Raw genomic sequence first — 21,030 nt, 5'->3', positions numbered from 1 at the left:
CACCACACGCACTCACCGCTTGCAACTGCAGGTCTCAACTCCTGTTTTGGTCCTCTGTTTCTCTTAGATAAGTCCTTTCCTTTTCACCTCGTCAGTTTTTTAAATGTACCAGATGGGCTGATATTTAGAGGGTGTGGACAAAACTGTAACTGCATTTTGGGTAAAATGCAACAAAGATCACTTAATTGGTGATAGTTTGAAGAGATGGATTTAAGGTACTAGCTGTTAAATTTTGTTAAGTTTAGGAGTTCTTATGGAGTCCTTTCTCCCCCCTCCCCCCAATCCTAGTAGGCTATATACTTTTTAAACCATTTTGGTTTTGTTTGTTGGTAGTTTTCTTGCCCAATTCTTGGTGAAACCAGTTGGAAGTGAGGGAAACCAACCCTTAACCTCAGCACCCTGATCTAACTTTGATATTAGCACTTCTTTGAACAAGGGCTGGATTAGAAGACCTTTGTGTAGTGATGATTCTAAGAAATACGTGGCTTAGATCGCTTTTGGAAGCTTAGATGCTACTTGAAGACAAAATAAAACATTGATGGTACCTTGCAGTACAACCTTAGAGATGAAACTTCAAATAAGAGTTTTGAAATAAAAAGGCATAAAAGTGAACACAATGAAACAATTGTAAATAATTTAAAAAATTATAACTTATGGAATGGAAAATTCTTTCTAACGAAGATGTATTCTTGGAGACACTACTTCAAGGGACTGCCTGTCTTTATCTCAGTGGCAGGTACTGGCTATTTAGAGTAGTTTTTTTGACAATTCTTTGTCAAAATACTAAAACTCTTTTGCTTTAACATTTTGCAGGTGTGTACAGAGTAATATTGTATTGCTCACTCAAGCTTTCAGGCGAAAGTTTGTCATTCCAGATTTTATGTCGTTTACTTCGCATATTGATGAGCTATATGAAAGTGCTAAAAAACAATCAGGAGGAAAGGTAACCTGTTTGTAAATGTATATATATGTATGTGTGTGTGCATGTGTGTGTGAGTACACGCGCCAGTCTTCTGTTGTTTTTTCTCCTTCAAAAGTTACTAAGGCTAAAATGAGCCACAAGCAAAGAACAGCTGTGGCTTTATTTTTTTGAGGTGTTCTGAAAATGGAATCAGACTGGAACACACTGCAGAAATCCTTCAAAATCTTTCAACCAGTGATCTTTTCAGACTTCGGTTTGTTAGATTAATTTAGAACCCTAGGCTCATTCTTTTGTATATTATCACCATTCTGAAGCAGTGTCAGACTACTATAGATTTCTTGAAATTAATCAAATTCATTCTTTGTTAGGTAGAGAGATTTTTTCCTTAACATTTAAGGAGAAAGTGAAGCTGTTAACTTGATAAAACAAGTTTTGCAAGTTGAATTATGTCTGCAATGTAACTTGTAAACTATGAGAGAAATACAGCTCCATCTTCATATGATCTTTGCAAGTTTTGAGGTCAGAAAGATAAAATAGTGTGGCATTCTTTATTTTACTTGAACTATAAAATTGCTATATAATTTTGTGAGACTAAACTTAGCCTGTAAAAAGTATGCTACTGTACGTGATTGGCTGGGTTGTGTGACAGACATAATTGCCAACACCATACCTGTGTTAATAATTAAAGTTTATTCTAGTTCTTATTTTCATTAATTTAATTGAAGAACCTGAACTCTTTCACAAGCTAAAATTTTGTATGATTTGAAGATCCTAAATACGCATTTAGTAGGACATGAATTCCTCTTAGAACATGTTGAAGCTTTTGCTTTCATTAGAAAAATACTTTATTTGGTAATGATGTAATGAATAAAATAATGAATCAATGATGAGGTTTTAGATTTGCTATGTGATCATTAGTAGAATAATTGTTATACTTGACATATCCTTTCCACAGGCATTTGTTTTGGTTAACTAGCATAAGAATAACATTTAACCCAATATTTTGGATTGTGTAAATGTCTCTTCTGTTTTGTTGTCATAGGTTGCTGACTATATTCCACAACTGGCCAAGTTCAGCCCTGATTTGTGGGGCGTGTCACTTTGCACGGTGGATGGGCAGAGGTATCTTTTAACTTCTAAACTTTACTATTTCAATGATTTCAACTATCATGCCATATACAGCACTTGGCGATATGTTATGGTTTAATGAAAAAGCTTCATTACAGTTGTTTAAGAAGTAAAATCCACTTGGTCATCCTTGGTTTTTGAACTTATTTTTTTTCACCAACTTTTTTGTTGAAGCTGTCTTATTTTGATACTTTCATAAGTATTATCTAAATAGTATTTATAAGTAGTATTTAAGGCTGGATTATATTGTATTTATGAACTGAACAAAATGATAAAGCTGGATAATTTCGGTGATTGCCAAAGGATAAGACAGAGACAACATTTTTGTTGTGTTAATCTTCAGAAGTTGAAGAGCTTTGTCTAATAGTACCATGCCTGAGGCTATTTAAAAACTTTTCTATAGGTTGTGATGTACTATAGCATCCGCTAGTTTCTTTTCTAAATTTTAATGTTTTTACTGTAGCGTTATTAAATGGTCATTATACATCGCTAAAAATTTTTGGAGTCATCTTTTTTTTAAAAAAAGAAAATGAATATGTGGAAACTGGAGAGAATTTAATGTTATTTACTTTTCAAGTATATGAAACTTTCCCCTTTAAGGGTGTATATACATCTCAAATATAACTTCTGGTTATATTTGTTTTTTTTCTCCTCTTAAGCAGTGTCTCAGTGTAGCAGAAACGGTTATGAACTAAATGTAAAGGAGTGCCTCACACAGTTTAGCTGAGAAGTAAGGTAAATTATTCTCAGATTAGATGACATCTCTCTGCTGTACTGCAGTTTGATAAAGATATACTACATATTATGAGTACTACTTATTTAAGTGTTTTGTGTCCCCCAGATGAATGGGACATTCAGCTTAAGAGAGCATCAGGCTTGCTAATGGTGACTATTGGTTTTGAGTCAATTTAATGTGATCTGTTATGATTTATATGTTTGTATTTTATTTGGCCATATGATCTATAACCTCTAGGGGAAGATTGCTGCAAGAGAGTTGAGGTGCATCTCAAGTATATTATTTTTCTATCAGCAAAGTGTTATACTTACCTGTCAGCTTCCTACTTAAGTGGCTGAATTATAATCTATGTAGTTTTTATAATGTGAAGATGGTTTTGTGAATTTCTTTGAATGTTTCTCAAACTTTCTGCAAATAAAACAAGCAAATATACTTCTGATTTTGCCATCAGACAAGTGGTTGCTTGGATCTTTTTGTTTTAGATGAGGCATATGCTGCTTGTAAGGTAGAATTTCATATTTTTAATAAAAATATCTATGCTTTAATCAATAGGAATACAAATTCAACTATTTAATTTCTGCCCTTGAAGTCAAAAACTTAATTGGATCTCATCTTTGTTTTTGTATGCATAAATGTGGCCATATGCAGATTAACTCTACAAACTATTGAGTATGCAGTTTACAGTTGAGTAGGATAAGTGCAGTACTAGAGTTTTAAGGTGATTTTTGCTTTGATACAAACTCATCTCTGAACTTGCTTCTGTTTTCTCGTATCTGTAGTAATGTCCAGTTAGTGATACCTTTTTGTTTAGTTTATGGAGGCAGTTGATTACACTCTTGCATATTCTTTGTTCTTTTCTTCAAAATGTAACTTAATATTTGTGGGTTTTATTTTGTTTTTGTTATTAGTCCTAGTATGTTGAAGAATGGATGCAGCATTTAATATTGCTTTTGCCAGGTGACAGGCAGGAAATTTTAAGCATCTTCGTCTGTCTTTTTACCAGGCATTCTGTTGGAGATACCAAAGTTCCATTTTGTCTTCAGTCCTGTGTAAAGCCTTTGAAATATGCTATTGCTGTTAATGATCTTGGCACAGAATATGTGCACAGATATGTTGGTAAAGAGCCTAGTGGATTAAGATTCAACAAATTGTTCCTGAATGAAGATGGTAAGAGTTGAATAATATTTAATAATGCAAATACTCAATTTTAGAAAACTGTAAAATAGGCTGCCCAATTTTTTTTCAGTTGATTGTACTGTATCCTCTTAAGTCCTATTATTAGATAGTATCCCAAAATATTTTGCCCTCAGCCAGATGGGCTTATTCTGTGTCACTTGGTTTTGCCTCATTTAAAGTGCTAGTATAAGATGCTTCATTATTTCTTTCAATTTGCTTATGTCAAGCTGTAGAAAAAACAAAGCATTTTGATAATTCAGGTATTTAAAAAGTATATTTAAAATTGTGCTTTTTATTTAGTAAAATTGGTAGTGAGTGTTTCTTAATCTTGCCTTCTGTAAAATGGTAGTGAAAGAATCAAAACTGTTAGACTGATTTTAAGGAACACATATACCACTTGCCTTCTCAGCCCTCTGAGAAGCAGTTGCTGATGCCAGAGGCCAGTGCTGGCTGGCTTGCAGAAGTAGCAGCTGAACATGCCTTCCCGCAGGTTACTCTAAACTGAATTTGGCTACTGATTCAAAACAATGATTCTTGTGGAAGGAATGCTTTAGCAAGAACTTCGTAACCAGTACTTATCTAGATTGTTTCTTCTTTGTGTTATGTTAATACTCAAGTGTAAAAATGTTACTTCTAAAAGCACTATGGTAATATCTGAGGAGGATGACTCATGTAGCCTAAGAGGAAATACTAGATGTTATCTCTGAAAAAAAAAAATGTTTCTGGCAGATCTTGCTCAGTAAGAGAAAGACTGTGTTTCTGTTGCCATGGTATTACAATTAATATTTAATTAATAGCATATTTTTGTCAAGGACTATATTGAATTCAGACTTATCAAATATATTAAATTATCATCATAAATACATTTAATACATACATTAAAATCAGCTTTCCAAACTTGCATGTAAAATAAGTCTTGAAAATTTATCCCTTCTTTTTAGGATGTTAGTAGGTGGTAAAGAAATACCAATATCATTAAGAGGAAAATCAGCATTTTATCAAGCTTTACTATTTTTTTAATAGTTTTCAAATATGATGTCTTATAATGTGCCAATGTCTGTGTTGCATGCTCTAAAAAGGGTCTAATATAAAAAGTTTTGATGGTGCTGAATATTGGCTTTTTTTTTTTTCCCCCCAATGGCTCAGTATAGTTGTTTTGTTGTTTCATGATAAACAAAGAAACAGAAGTGTAGTAACTTTTTTCTCCATTGCTGGTTTAAAATTGAGCAATGAGAGAAGAAGAATTATTAAGGTGTATTCTTTTATTGTATTACTGTTAGACTTAAAAAGCCTTTATAAGTCTGCCATACAATAAGGGAATGGGGGCTATTGAAAGTTTTACCAGCATGCATGAAATGAACAGATAAGACTAACTCACATAATACAGATTTTAATTTTTGTGTGTGTGTTTGTGTGGCTGATACAACTGACATGAAAAAAGTGCACTAGATAAAAGCCTGTTCAGTGTAGTTCAATGTAGTCCATAAAATGGGAGGTAGAAGTCTAAGAAATAGGAACATTTCAGTTACACGGAAGAGAAATTGGGTTTCTGTGAGTGGAAAAGAAGGAAGGAAGAAAAGATTATAGTTTAATTGTAAATTTAAACTGATGGGTGATGTTTGGGTGTGCAGAGTATTTGACAGTTTGAACATACCTTACCACTTTGAATGATTGGGTTTGAAAAGGTACAATACTTATTTTATCCATTTGCTTTCTAAATAATTCCATGTAGTTGGATTTTACGTTCATAATCAGGACAAGTATGAAGTGATATGCAGCTGTTGAAAACTGTTTACCGACATGCATTTGAAGTTATTTTTTATGTTTAAAGTGCATTAAGAGTTACTGAATAAGGTGCTTTTGTATTTCGTTGCTTGCTAGCTTACTGTTGAGATTCAGGGGAGGAAGAATGGAGACTATTACAAGACAATTTTAAATCGGAGTTAATGCCAACTTATTAAAATGTTACGAAGTATCATGTACATTTTGAGTGGGATCTGTGCTGTGTAATGGAAATTTGATTATTCTGCTTTTCTGTTTTAAAAGTTTTTAATCCATGGGAATGTGTCATCCATTGTGCAGTTCAGATTTCTGGAGGAATAAAGCAATTCGCTTTATTAAGTATAAATAAATTCTTCTAGTTGTTTGAAGTAGATCATCAATTTCATACAGTAAAATGTCTGAAATGTGCATCAGCAAGAATAATAGTTTTATATGATCTTCGAGTAGTTGAGTAGTTTGCCCCTTCTCATGCTTATTGAGTGCATGATGCAGTATGTCTGACATTACTTGTATATGCACACTCAATCCTTTATCAATATGTAAGTGAACTTGTTTTGATAAGTGCTTGTAGAATTCAGTTCCATAATAAATGCTGTGCAGTAACTGAACAAGGGACTGACAGGAGCTTGTTACTTTTATACTGGTAAAGGATGTTGTTAACCAAAAATTCTATGAGTTTCTGTATTAGACAAGCACATTTTGATACCGTCTCAGAAAGGAGTTGTCATGATGAACTGTTCTGTGTATTAAAGCGTCTGTATCGTGTACGTGTGGCAACCACTTGCTTTTTCTGCTCCGACTGCAAACCAGTCTCGCACAAGAAAGGTGTAAAGCTAATAGGTGGATGAAAAAGGTCAGAAGAACTGGTGGAGGAAAGGCAGTGTGATTTAAGCTTTCGAGGAGAAAGGTCTAGTTTGCATATGGTATAATTGCGTGGCAGGCTGCTTTGAAATTAGCAGGAATCTTTCAGAATACTATGTATTATAAGTCTCTGTAGAGACTGCTTGTTGTAGCTGTTGACAAAAGGGTCATCCATTAATCACAGATATCTATGTGTGCAAAGTGTTTGGATACTATTGCTTGTATAAATAGTGAAAATTGCTTTCCTCTGGGACCTGGGTACCCTGATAGGTTGGTTCTGCTTAGAAGAGTCAGAGGTGGGTTGCAGAAGGTGTCCTATGCAGCGCTCTTGGGCATGCTGGTGGGCAGCACTGGGAGAGACCCTCAAAGGAGAGCTTTTGTCAATGTGGTAAGCAGGGTGCTGTTGCATCCCCCCTTAGCTGGGCAGGGCTCCAGGAACAATTGTTCATTGCTGTGGGACGGGGGATGACTTCATTTTGGAAGAGAAGTCAGGAAAGCCCATTTTTTTATTTCATCAGAAGGTTCTTGCCATTTTTCACATGAGGTCAGCAAACTGCAATATGATGGTTGAAGAGCGGCCAGAATTGATACACTCTAGTTTGAGACATTAAGCAGTGAGAGATGGGGCTCCTCAGTCCGGAGGAGAGGAAAAGTAATCAAGAATGCTTGTGATGTTGAAGGTAACTGGTGACATCTTCAAGGAAATAAAATGCAAGAGACTTCTAAGGGGTGTGTATATATATATATATTTTTTTGTTTGGATCTATCACATTGATTAGCTCTTGAGTTGCTGACTGCTAAATGAACGTTACAGATCCTGTGCATGTGGGGGTTTTGGAATTTTTTTGTTCAGTTTTGCTGTATGGCAGATTGGAACCACAGAGGTGTGCAAAACAATCGAGAGCAAAGCATTTATAAAAAAAAAAATTTTTTTTTGAACATTAGTTGTATATGGTTAAGCCATGAACATGTGTATGGAGTGGAACGATAACCTGATGGTGTTGATCAGAGGAAGGTGAAGAAAAACAGAAGCATGGCTAGGGCAAGAAAGGATGGTGACAGTGTGCTCTCATCATGTGTGAGGCCAGTTCTGCATTGGACTACAGTGAGGGACGTGGCCAGCAGATAAAGGGAAGTGTATTATCCCTTTCTACTCAGCACTGGTGAGGCTGTATGCAGAGTTGGGAACCCTCATTCAAGGGGGATGTTGACAAACTGGAGGGCTGCTGTGGTGCCACAGGGCCCAGTGCACGTAACCCACATGGAGAGGTTGAGAGGATCTGTTCTGGGTTGAGCTGGCAAAGGGGAGGTTAATGGCTTGTGTAGGGACAAATCAAAACTTTTGAAGAGCAGTTGCAAAGATGAAGACATGAAACTCTTCTTGATAGTGTCAGATGATATAACAAGGGGCAATGGCCTCACACTATGACTTGGGAGGTTCAGGTTGGATGTTAGGGAAAACTTGTCCTCTAGGAGGAACAGGATGGTTAGAGAGGTTGTGGACTTGCTGTGCTTGGTGGTTGTCAAGACACTGCTGGACAAAGCCATGGGTGACCTGATCTGGTGCTGCCGTTAGCCTTGCTTTGAGTGTGAGGGTGGACCAGATGACCTCCAGAGGTCCCTTCCGAACAGCAGTCTGTGATGCTGTGAATTGTCATTTGGCATGCAACTTCTTTTCAAATGGTGTTCAGGTTTTTGATCCCTAAGGAGATTGAGTTAGGAAGCTACTGAAATGATATGTTTTTCCTACTTGGAATCTTCTGTTGATCAGAAATCAAATATATTTGACAGGGATCACTTGCATTACTGACGTGAATAGAATAGGACATGTGATATACATGGATCCATGTACAGTCAGAGGAATGAAAACGGGAACAATTCATGTTTATCTATTGCAGGAGAGATAAGGAATGGCACAAGCAGCTTTTAAAATATTTTAGTATATAGAAAGTAAGTTTGTATTTAGGGATACTTCAGGATTTTTGGTTTAAGGTATCAGTCTTACCCTTCTGCTAATAGAATAACTTGAAATTAAAAAAAAATTTTTTTTCTTAAAAATACTAAAAGGGACTTGATGTTTCCTTTTTGGAGATTAGTCTAATAGTTACAGATGATTGTTGAAGTGCAATTGACCATGACCCAGTTTAATTTTCATATGAAAATAGTATCTAGTGAATACTTCCTGCTTTTAAAGGAATATTTTCCAGATTTGGAAATAAAGTAACAGCAAATAAAAGGAAGAATTGAAACATGCTACAGTATTAATCATTTGAGAGTTGGTTGAGTTTTCCCAGATGCCAAAACCCTCAAAAAATATTCTAGTTAGAAAAGAACAGTGAAAATGTTAGTTAAAAATGAAAGCAAATAAAAAAGGGAGAAACTACAAGAGGTAGATGTCAATGAATGAAAACTAGCTGTTGGGAAAAGCAGACAGCTGATAAGGAAAGCTTTAAGGAGGGGAAAAAAGAAAAAGATTGGTGATATGTTCACATGAGCAGCCAGGAATGACTGAGAATGCAAAAATCCTGTTAAGTCTTTCCTATCACTAGTCTTTGTATTAAGTATAGCAGGTGCAAGGCAATTCTAAAATAAATTAAATACAACTGAGGATGATAAAATTGTCATTTGAATTACAGAAGAAAGCAATAGAAACTCTGATTTTTGAGAAGACTCCAAACTTTGTGTTTATGTTTAACAATAAGGAAATGGGGAATGTTTATGCACATGGGGAATGTTTATGTTTAACAATAAGGAAATTCAAGAATTAGGAGGAATGCTTTAAAAAAGAAAAAAGGAACTTTTGAAATCAGTGGGACTTGGCAACTTGCAAAAAAAAATTGTGAAGTCATTTGGGGGTCATTGTGTTGCATTGGTCAAATCTTGGAACACTGGAGAGGATTCCAAATTTTAAAGAAATGCTGCCGAATTTTACTGATGAATTCACTGGACTAAGTATCATTAGGCTGAATGTGTTCTAAGCTCTAAAGTACTTTACACAATTTTTTGTAATTTTTGTGCATAATATTGGATTACAGTGCATTTAGTTCAGGATTATATTTGACAATCATAGTTTTAAGTTATGTGTTTCGTATTTATTTTTCACTTATATTGACTGGTTTTGTTTGACAAGTGTGCCTGAGGATATATCTGTAACTGAAACATTTATTTCACAGACAGGCCTCATAACCCTATGGTGAATGCTGGAGCAATTGTGATCACATCCTTAATCAAGGTAAAAAGTTCATATTTAATCTTGCTCAGAGTATTTTAATAGAATGTAGAAAGGTATCTTATGCAGATTATGAACTGTTTTCATTTTATGTGTGCAATGTCTGATTGTGTTTTACTAAGTAGCAGGTAGACAAGCTCTGATGTTTTTGAAATAGTAAGCCTAATACTGCCTTTGTTTGGAAGTATGACAGTTTTTAAAAGAAGTAATAGTGCAGCTGAAATACTGTCTATTTCTCTTTAGTATTTTTATTTTCTTTTTTTTCCTTCTTTAACTGCACAGCACTTTGCCAGTTAAAGCAAATGAATTAATGAGATCGATTTTTTTTTTTTTTTTTTTTTTTTTTCCCCTCACTCAGATCATTTGTGTGATTTCTTGTGAGCTTGTATCTTTTCAGAATTGCCTGGTACTAATCATTGAATGCTAAGAGCATCTCCTCAGGAATGCACTTCATAAAACTCAGAAGTTTGTTTCTGAATGTCAAATGTTCTTGTATAGCATAAAATTACAGGAATATTTCTTGCTGTGCAGTAGAAATGGAGGATTTTATAATTTGTGCAGGGGCTATGCAGCTGTAATCCCACACAAATCTTATTGCTGAGTTTGTCCACTATTAACATACTGTTCAACTAAATCATGTTCAGCTTATATGTTATATAGTTTCTGTTGGGATGTTAGATGTGCTCTCTTAAATAAGTCTCTTTGGAAACAGTTGCCTGTGTTTTCCTGAGTAAATCGTAAATAAACTGAATAATGACTTGAAAATCTTTAGTCCATGATCTTGCAACTTTCAAAAAGCATTTTCTTTTTCTTAGAGTAGCTGCATATAATCTATTTTTGAAGTTATAATGGTGTAAATTTAATGCAATGCTAATGTTTACCAGATGCTTTATGTGTTATTTTTGCCTTTTTTTGGTAGTCACTGGTATAAAAATCTGTTTTTTAGAATTGTAGATCTCTGCTTAGAATTCTAGGGAACATGTCAGTCCCCTGGAATTTTAAAGAAGACATTTTAATACTATTACTTAATAGATCTGAAAACTTTGTTTACAACCTTTGTCTTGGTTATGTTTCAAGGTCCATTAGCTACAGTATATTTCTTACCTCCCATTCCCAAATTGTTTATTTTAAAAATTACTTAGATGATGATTTTCTGTTATTTTATATTTAAAGAAGGTGTAAGAACTCCTGCTTAAAGACATTTATCTTTAATAGCTGTAGGTGAAAGAAAATGGCCTTAAGTATGACAGGTAAATTTATTCACATTTAATATTTTTTTAAAGGTTGACTGAGCATTGAAATTCACTTGGATAACAGTGAATTTTAAAATCTGAGTTAATAACCCATTTGTCTGAAATGTCAAAGTGCTAGTCCTACTACAACACACCAAACTGGCCATAAGGCAAAAACACAAGAGTGCCTCTTGCAGAAGGCACATAGAGTTCTTGATAAATGGTGTACTTTTGAATAGATAAAACAGATTTGTTCACTGCATGCAATTGTGCTATTTGTTAGAAGGCTGGGGGGTTGTTCTTGTTGGGTGTTGGGTTTTTTTCTGTAATGTTTTTATGAAGAGTATTGCACTGCATTGACATTTTTATGCATGTAGTAACTGCACGTCTATTGGGCACATCACACTTATCACTTCATTATTTGTTTTCGGAGTGATAAAATTTAAATTATTTCATGTACTGTCTCCACTAAGATACCATTTATCATGTGAATAACTAATGAAACTAAACATAATTCTGAGAAAATTGCATACAGGGTCACAGGTACAAACTTATTAAATAAGTATCTTTTGTGAAATAATTTATAATCTACAACTTAGCAATTTTCTGCTAATTTTTCAGTGATTTAAATAATTCACGTTTAGGTTTGATCTAATTTAAGACTTGTTTTTTTTTCTGGAAGAAGTGACTTAAGTAATCCATGTACTGCCCTCAGTTCCTTTGCATTCATTCCCTTTGATTTAAGGTGTTATTTACATATGCTGAAGACTGTATGTGGCTATTATAGTCCAAGACAATTACAGAATTATTAAGCATAGTCAAATGCATCATGTATGACAGTTTAATGCTAGCATGTTGATAGCTATGGAAAGATTATTGCTGTAGTTTAGTGTTAAGACTGCTTTTACCATTTTTGGTATTCATTACTTTATCTCTTTCTGAAAAACTGATATTAAAAAGTCTTAAAATGTGCATCCATTCCATCGCAATGAATTTATCAGCAGTTAATTTGCATCTTCTTGTACATAACTGCCAGTAGAATCTGACCAATCTGATTATGGTTACTTATGGATAAAAGATGAAGTTTGGAGTAATTTTTTTTTTCTTCAGAAAATGTAGCATCTTAGTACTTAAAAAAAAAAAAAAAAAAAAAAAAAAAACTTGGAATCACCTACCCAATTCTGACTGCATTAAGAATTAGGCATACGCACCTTGAAACAGAGCACAGACCTGAACTGTAGTATTATGTTTAGAACTTGTTAAGAAAGCCTTTGCACATCTTAAGTTGTACAGTTTTTTTGGCTTGCTTAGGCATGACTACATCAGGTGGTTTTATCGGCTTACCTGATTCCTCTTCAGTCGTGTGTTTGGAACTACGATGTATTTACATTTTGGTGCCTTAAGTCACGGCTCTGTTCTAACTGTACTTACGTTACACTCCACAGACTCTTCCAGCGATTTAAAGTATGTAGGTACAATTAAAATGCTTTAGCATAGAAGGCATACTGTGGACCAGATTTAATTAAATAAAAATAATTAAAAAAACCCAAAGCACCTTACAGAATTGTCTGTAATTGTGCAGCCATTTGCCTTTGTTACTAGTTATATAAATTACACATTTATAAACTGTATAGTTATAACAATTATATAAATTGTTAACAAAAGAAAACTGTAGTGGCAATTACAGGAGTTTATGCGGAAAAGCAGTATTAGATAAAACAGTGAATTCCTCCACATCTCCAAGGAAATACAGGAGCTTGAAACATCAAAATTCAGCTCCTGTACAGATTCAGCACACTAACCACCTTCCTTTCTGTAAATCACATTGTCTGGGAAACATCTTTGCTACCCTTAGTATAGATAGATTTTAAAACTTTAATCTTCTGTTGTTTTTTCGAAACCTTGAACTCAATTCTCAAAGCTTGTCAACTCCAGGAGTCTTAGTGACTGTGTCAGCAATTTCCTACTTCCACATATCTTTACTGTCTGGGAAGGCAGTGCATTAGAGATGGAAATAGTGCAAGTGAGAGCTGAAGAGGAAGGATTCGGAGTGAAATATGTAGAAGAATGCAGGTGGCTGTGGAAGGAATTGCCTGAGGACAAAGGATTAATCTTAAGTCACTTTTGTATGCTTCAAGATTCTATCTGTAAATAAAACCTTTCCTAGCATTAACTGCAAAGGTTTGGGCAAATGTAGCATGTGTAAATCCTTGAAGTGCTGACTACCACATACAGAATCTTGCACAGACCGTAAAGATAGAAGACTCGGATGCTCAGTGAAGTGAAGTATTCTGTGTTAATGAATTAATGTGGGAAGTGTTTAGATATGTTTGGGGGAATAGCAATATTGATAGTCCTTGCAAAAACTTAGTATGGGAGAAAACAACAATGCTGATCTTGCTGACCTTGAAAAAACTTACTGCAATGAAAACTGTTTTTTTGGTACAACGTATAAAAAGCAGTGTTAGTATCTAGTATACCTAGATTTTAAATATGCTGGTAAGTCACAAAATAAATGAGGCCACTAGTAATAGAAGAAACCTGGCCAGCTGTAACGGGAGACTGTTTGTTGTCAGGATTCAGTTATTGGAAATCTATACGATCATGATCTAACCCTTGAGGGGAAAAAATACCTGTTTTTCATCGGGTTTATATCACAGTATAGTTACAGTAAATAGCACAAATTTAGCTTAATTATCCTCTGCTACCCGCTCCAGTTATCCTTCCTGATAGACCGATACGTAAATGTACATGCGTATCACTTAATAACATGTGTTTGCATTTTGGTCTTCTCTACCAGATAGTTGAGGGTTTGTTTTATTTTTGTGAAGTTTCCTTTCTTCCTGGATTTCTTATTTTCTTGCAGTAACTAATTATGAAGAGAATGTACATTCACATTATTCTGCCCTTGCTTTTTATTGCAACTCGGATGTATTACATATTTTCCCATGGAATATGTAGTAATATGTACTTTCCCTTTTGGAGTGATATTTGAAATGACATATAGTATTCAGTGGTCACATATTAAAGTATTTAATAACTGAAGGACACAAAAATAATTCATATATGCATTTTAAATAGTAATAATATTGTTCTTGGTGGGTCAAATATTGTCTGTGACATTGTGCTCCCAAGTATTTCAGAGTTGAAAATGGCACGCTAAACAGTCAAGACACCAGTTCTCACAGCACATGCCCAGATTAACAAATAAAAAAAAGCGTGTAAGTACAGAAAGCTAGAATAAAGCCATTAAGAGTTAAGTTAATGTAAAATGCACAAATGTGAAAACTGTATTCTTGCACTCTAACATAGTTTTAGAATTTTTTGGGGTGTTTTCAGCACACTGTAGTATTAGGTTATAAATTTGGCTTTTCAATAATCCAGAAATAAATTTTTATTATAACTTTCCTTTTTAAGTGTTCAGATGCAGACACTCTTATTATTTTGTCTTGGATTCAAATTGAAAAATTTCAATGAGAGACACATGGTAAGAGCTTATGTGGTCTAGTCATGTAAACGTGGAATACTTTTCAGTAAGAAGTGGCTAATAGTAACTACTTTTCTAATTAACGGTGCCTAATTTTGTTGCAAGCTCTGGTAAGTATCCATGGGTCTCTCTATTCCTATGTACGTGTAGATATGCATCTGCTTTGTATTTTTCTAGTAGAAATACAAATAATAGAGCAGCTGGTTTAGACAAAAGGAAGGGCACTAAGATCCCGACACAGTCAAGAAATTCAAATTTATGATGGACAGCCATAGCTTCCACTGTGCTTTTGAATGTTTAAAAAAGTGTGTTGAGCTGTCTTTTGCAAGTTTGAATTTTCTGTCTATCAAACTGCTTCAATCTTAACATTTTCAATTTCATTTTGTATTCATTTAGAAATGTTTTTCATATGTATATACACACAAGCATGTATACATTAAGTGTGTATATGAACATATGTTTTAGTATGTATTAAGTGTTTGTGGAAATAGTGCATGGAATGTTTTCTTTAATGTCTTAGATGGATGAATTTTCTTTATTTAAGAAGCAAATGCCTTTTAGAAATATTCCCCTAGTCTCCCCAACCTCATAAGCTTATATAATCAAGCTAAAAATATTAAACGCTTGAACAAGAATAGAAGTTTTCTTGTCTCTTAGATTTATTTAAATTATTATGGAAAAGGTGCTCGGTGTACTTAATGCTAGGATTTTGTATCTGTACTTGAATTATAATCATGGTCTATGTGCTGCCTCAGTGTCTCTTCTGGTTTTTAGGAGGAGGGCAGTGTACCTCTGTCAGCTGCTGAAATGGAGAAACTACAATGATATTTATTTTTAGTTATCACATGTATGGAAGCAAAGTTTCATGTCTGAGTTATGCATTATGTTAAATACATACTGCGGTCTTGGTTATATGATTACTTAGGCACAGATTTTAGGTACAGGAGCAGTCTAACTTCAGTAGCGCTGCTCTTGTGTTGTATATAAAGTATCTGCACAAATGTGTGGAGCATCAGGGACTAGAAATACATCATCTGAATTGGTATACGGAAGACTTTCTTCCCAAAATGTATTAAATTAGAAACAACTTTTAAAAAGAAACCTTTTTTTGTAAAAGGCTAACATGAAGAAGCTTGTACTGGGTCTTTTGCCCACTGATTTTATATACTGCTTAGTGAAGTCAGGTTTTTGTTGAAGGGCAGGGGATTTTTTTTTTTTTTTTTTAACTGGGCAAAAAAAAAGTGAAGTATTATGTATTTATATTTTTGCAGAAAGCATGATCCCTTTCTCCCTCTTTCTTTTTTTAACAAAAGAATTTGTTTCAATTTATTATAAATGTCTAACCATACAATTATCAATGCAGCATCCCATAACTAATGCTGACCCACTTTCCCAGAAAAGATGTTCATTGTGCATTTGAAAGGTTGAAAAGGTTTTTGTGGTTTAAATGTTGTTACATATTTTACAGCATTAGGATCTATGGAATATTTTGACAACTGCAACAGTTCAATGAAGTTGGTAATTTCTTCTTTTAATTATTTTTCATTGAACAGATTTGGAGTTAAATTTTTAAGGCTTATGTTCTGGTGTATTATACAGGAACATTTTGATGAAATGTATCATGAATTTTTTTATCTTATTTGTTGTTACAAATTATTTAGCTAGAGATTATTGGCTTTAAGGTTATTAGCTTTTAAGCATAAGGTAACCACTGGCACATAATTTTGACAAAACAGTGTGGTGTTCCTTTCAGCTAGTGAACGTACGTGTATGACTGCACATCCTCTTGTAGATGAGCTGATGCATGGGCTTCACAGATTATCTGCAGCAGCCTAATCCACATATTGAGTGGGAAACGAGACTGGCTTTACGCATTTCATTAAGTAAAATACTGGTTGATTTTAAAGCTTCAGTTTTTTCCACTTCCTTCCCCGCTCCCGTACTAAGCATAGTGCAAGTAGTGTCTTGAATTGCTTGAGATACATTAAACAGAGGGTTTTATTAACTCAATAGAGTATCTTTAATACTAAAATTATTTATAAAGTCATCCCCACCAGATGTATTGTTTCTATCAGTTTATGATGCCATTGTCTTTTTCTAAACTTCTTCAGAAGCAAGTACTTGGCTACCTCAAAAAAACAGAAAACCCACCCTGTAGTAGAACATGCACTGTTTTTATTATTATTATTATTAATCTCCCTGCCCCTCTTTCCACTTCTGGCTCTAGGAATTTGTGAAAGGTCAGCTGTCAGAAACTGTTGAAGAATCAATACATCTTTAACTGGCAGTTACTAAATTTGAAATTATTCTGGAAAAGAAAAAAAGAAAAAAAAATCACAATCCCTCTCTCCCCCTAAAAACACTGAAACAAACCAGCCCTAAAAATAAAGCTTCAATAGTATCCGTATTAAATCAGATTTAGGGTTTTTTTTTTTCCTTATATTGTTAGCAAAATGATGAAGTACTGTATTTTATAAGTTTTTTTTTAACTATTTAATTTTTAATAGGTAGAGCATTAATCAGATAATAATCAAATCAGATATTTTTGATTCAATGCAATTATTTTCATAGTAAGGGGTAACACTTTATTTTAAGTCTTTGTTCCAAATTCTTAGTATGGGCACTTGCCATGGAAAAAACTTTAACCTCAGTAGCCTGAATTTTTATATGCTCAGCTCTGGTAATATAAGACTACCTTTGAGTAACTAATCTACAAAAAAGTTAGTGTTTTCATTATATTTACACTGATAATAATTACGTTTATATTTTTTTGCTTTAACTACTACATTTACTTTTGATAAATACATAAAGTTGAATAGAGAGCACTTAAAATAAAGCATACCTTTTTCACTTTAAATTCATTTTCAACATACAGGAGTTTGATAAGACATCTTATAGGATTATTTTATTTAAATGATAATTAAAGCTTTTACTTATCTAACACTTTAATTTTTTCATTAATATGTGAAATAATTGTAGTACCTTTATATTTAAGTAGCCTCATACCTTAGTTATATGCAATAAAATTCCTAATGCTGTTAAGTGAACTTCTTCATTATGTTAATAGTTTTTGTAAATTATTTTTTCTTTTCTTGCAGCAAGGAGCAAATAATGCGGAAAAATTTGACTATGTAAGTGAATGTTATGACATTCTTATGTTTTTCCTAATTAAATTCAACGGTGAAAGTCTCAAGTTGAAGTTTTAGTCATTACAAAACAGGAAGTTTGGTTTGAATCTGCACTTGGTTATTTAAACATCTAGTGATTTAAATTTCATCTTTAAAATTGTATTACAAGAGAGGCTTAGTTAAGCCTGAATTGAAAGTTGATCAGTTATCACTCTTTAATGTCTGCAAATGTTAGAATGCCTTTTTTTTTTTCCTTCTCCCCTCTCTCTCTTTCTCTCCCTCTGTGTCCATCTCCCCCCCCCCCAGGTGATGCAATTCATGAATAAAATGGCGGGTAATGAATATGTTGGATTCAGTAATGCTACGTGAGTATTATTTTATTTACTTAATGAAGTTAGGTGGAAAATAATCTCAATTGATGCTTGGCTTTTTGAGCTTTCAGCAAATGTTGGTTGTTTACATTGAAACCATCATTTCACCCCTAATATTTAGGGTCTGTGTTTGGTTTAAAATTATACAAGAATGAAGTCATGTATATGTCTGACTAGTACAGTGGCTAAATCTTGCATAAAAGTGTTGGGTTATATCCTTGAAATTTTATAATTCTCTTTAGTGCTCTGTCGGTGCTATTGCAGTGCGAGCTGTAAGCACAACTCTTACTTTCCTGGCATTCATATTAAAAATTAAACTGTACATGTTAAATGGGTGTGTATCAAATGTTTAGAAAGCATACTTTATACAATTGGAACTCCTTATGCTTTTTTGCAATGTATTTGAATTGTATTCTAAAATGAATAATTCCCCCCATTGATTCAATATATTGCATCCTGGAAGCTTGTTGAGGCAACATTGTACAAACCTTAAAAATGCCATGTGGCAGAGTGCTTTCCAGTACGGGTTGGCGCACACGTGGAGGAAAGAGGAACGAGATGAATAGTATTTGTGCTGAGCATTGTTAATGTAGAAGTGCTTACTATGAAAGATACTAGCTTTCATTAAGACTTTTGCTATCGATACAAATATAATAGAATAACCAGATGGAAGAGAATTACCTACTTTTTTTTAATCCATTCAGATTCCTCCTTTAGATTTCACGCTTAACTTACTCATCATGGCGCACAGTGTAGCCGTTAGCCTGGTCATTAATTGAATTGCAACTTGATCCTCAAATTCCTCTGTGGTTTGATCAGTGTTGTCAGTGAATGATCCATTCATTGCAGCTTGTTGTCGGATGTGCTTCCGTTCTTCTATTGCCTTTTTAGAAACACTTTTAAGAAGAGGATCTTGAACTTTGCCTTATCTGCAAGTCAGCTTACGTATGTGTAGTAAGGAGTACTGTACATACCGAGATGTTGAAGTTTGCCTCTAACTTAAATTTTCCACTGATAACTGCTACTGGGGAAAAGGTGCATAGCTGAATTGAACTGAACTGTAACCAGGGCTAAAAAATCTTTTCATTGCAGGGACTTCTGTCTTTATTTTTAGAAAGATTTTGTTTTGAAACCTCTGGTTTCACTGATTGCCTCCTTGAACGATGTGATCATAAACCAGTACCCTATCTTTCTTGGAGCAAGGGAAAGAACGCCTGAGTGCTGCTGTTCCTCGTTTTGTTAAGCAAAAAAGAAAATAAGATGTAGGTTGGAGGTGGAAGAAAAGAAAAAAAAAAAAGTGTGTCGGGGGGGTAAATAGGCCGCTCGTGTTAGTCAAAATGCAGCAAATCTTCAATCGTGTCTGTTAATGGGCTGACAGAGCAGAGTATTCACTCAGGGCAAACTTTGTATCTTATTTTCAAGCGCAGGAAAGGAATGGTGCTGAAGTTTTCCCATTCCTCCTCCTATGCAACGTCAGGAAATGGTAGAAGTGGGAAGGGGTGAAAGACAGAAGTATTGCTTATTTCTGTCATCTTCTTGAGCACTGAACTTAGGCCTGCTCGGTAGCCTTTTCAGCAAGGAGCTAATAGGAATGATAACTCCTTTGAGTGTAGTCTAGTATGTTGTGGAATCTGCTTATACACCCTGGTAGCTAGAGCCTGTAGGGAAGCTATTGAGTCTGCACAGGGGTCTCCTGGCTCTCATATGTGTCTAGTCTTAGATGTCTGGAAAGTCTTTTTCAACATGTTCTTTACAAAAAATGGCACTTTCTTAAGTCTTCTGACATATAATAGTATCTCATTTTTCAGGGCGGTTTTCTACCTCACTAAATTGAGCTCATGTCAAGACTTCTGATTTAGGATCTTGATGGTGACATTGTGTTACCTTTCGGATGTGTTCATAGGACTACTGATAAAATCAGTGGTCTAAAACCAAAAGCATCTGTTGAAGTTGCAAGACGCGTGCTAGCTTAGCTTAACAAGGAGTCTATTGGATCTTTATATGCAAAAGTACTGTAGTATGGGGAGCAGAGTCCTCCTCAGAAACTAGTGTCAGTAAAGAAGTGTCTTAATTACATAAGAATGAGAATGCAAATAGTTGTCTGCTTTTAAAGGAGGACTGCACTTCAGAAATCCCTGTTGGCATTCCCTGTTACTTATGGTGGCACAAATAACTTGCTTTGAGTAGGTTTAGCTTAGCTCATCCCGAGTTACCACACATGCTTTTATGAAGCTGTTCTTGCTTTGTTATTCTCAGTGATAAGAAATGAGTATCTGTGCAGCTACAAATGCAATAAATTGATAAGAAATAAATACATAAAATGTTTTTAGTTGAAGCAATACAAGTTCACAGATCAGAAATTAAGGGGTGGGAAAAGTCAGCAAGTAAAGCCCCTTTAAAATCATAGTACTTTTATACTGTTCATAGATCTCATTTACATTTGTGGTTATTGCTGCAAATTGTTTCTTGAACAGATTTTCTGTTTTAAACAGGTACTTGAAGATTAGCTCAATTGGCTGTAAAAAATAAAATACAGTCCAGAAAATGAATGTTTTATTAAATATTTAAAGGCTACAAGCTTCATTATTAAGATCTAGCTACATAGCAACCTAAATTCAGCTTTCAGCTTTTAATTTATGTCTGAATTGGAGCACTGACATTAACTGTGCTAGGCAGATGGTATATTCCAATTTGTCAAGATCTTATTATTCTTGTTTAACTGGCAAGTTTTGTCAATGACATGCACTTGAAGTCAATAAAAAATACTATCATTGACTTCTGATGGAACAAACTTGGAGCAATGAAAGAATAATAAAGATATGCACCTATAGAAAATTATAAAGTCACAACATGCCACTGTTTCTCTCTTGTGCTCCAAAATTGATATTTTGAAACAATCTACTTTTATTTTGCCTTTTCTCAAGTTTTACAGATTTTTGCTATATTGCCAGATAGTTTTAATAATTACTGATGCATTT

General features: G+C 34.3%; 1 protein-coding gene across 3 annotated transcripts in view; it reads left to right on the top strand.

The window, feature by feature from the left end:
* The window catches only part of GLS (glutaminase), a 67,813-nt gene that overhangs the window by 14,079 nt on the left and 32,704 nt on the right, over positions 1-21,030 (top strand). For all 3 annotated transcript variants that reach the window (XM_067298939.1, XM_067298938.1, XM_067298937.1), the window contains exons 4-9: positions 814-943; positions 1,965-2,044; positions 3,790-3,953; positions 9,779-9,837; positions 17,652-17,684; positions 17,988-18,046. In XM_067298939.1, coding sequence (XP_067155040.1) covers positions 814-943; positions 1,965-2,044; positions 3,790-3,953; positions 9,779-9,837; positions 17,652-17,684; positions 17,988-18,046 — 525 coding nt within the window. The remainder of the gene's footprint in view (positions 1-813; positions 944-1,964; positions 2,045-3,789; positions 3,954-9,778; positions 9,838-17,651; positions 17,685-17,987; positions 18,047-21,030) is intronic.

This window comes from Apteryx mantelli, chromosome 6 (assembly GCF_036417845.1).
Source record: "Apteryx mantelli isolate bAptMan1 chromosome 6, bAptMan1.hap1, whole genome shotgun sequence".
In the NCBI taxonomy this organism is placed as follows: domain Eukaryota; kingdom Metazoa; phylum Chordata; class Aves; order Apterygiformes; family Apterygidae; genus Apteryx; species Apteryx mantelli.
The sequence above is the reverse complement of the archived record's forward strand: the minus strand, read 5'-3'. Positions and strand labels throughout refer to the sequence as shown.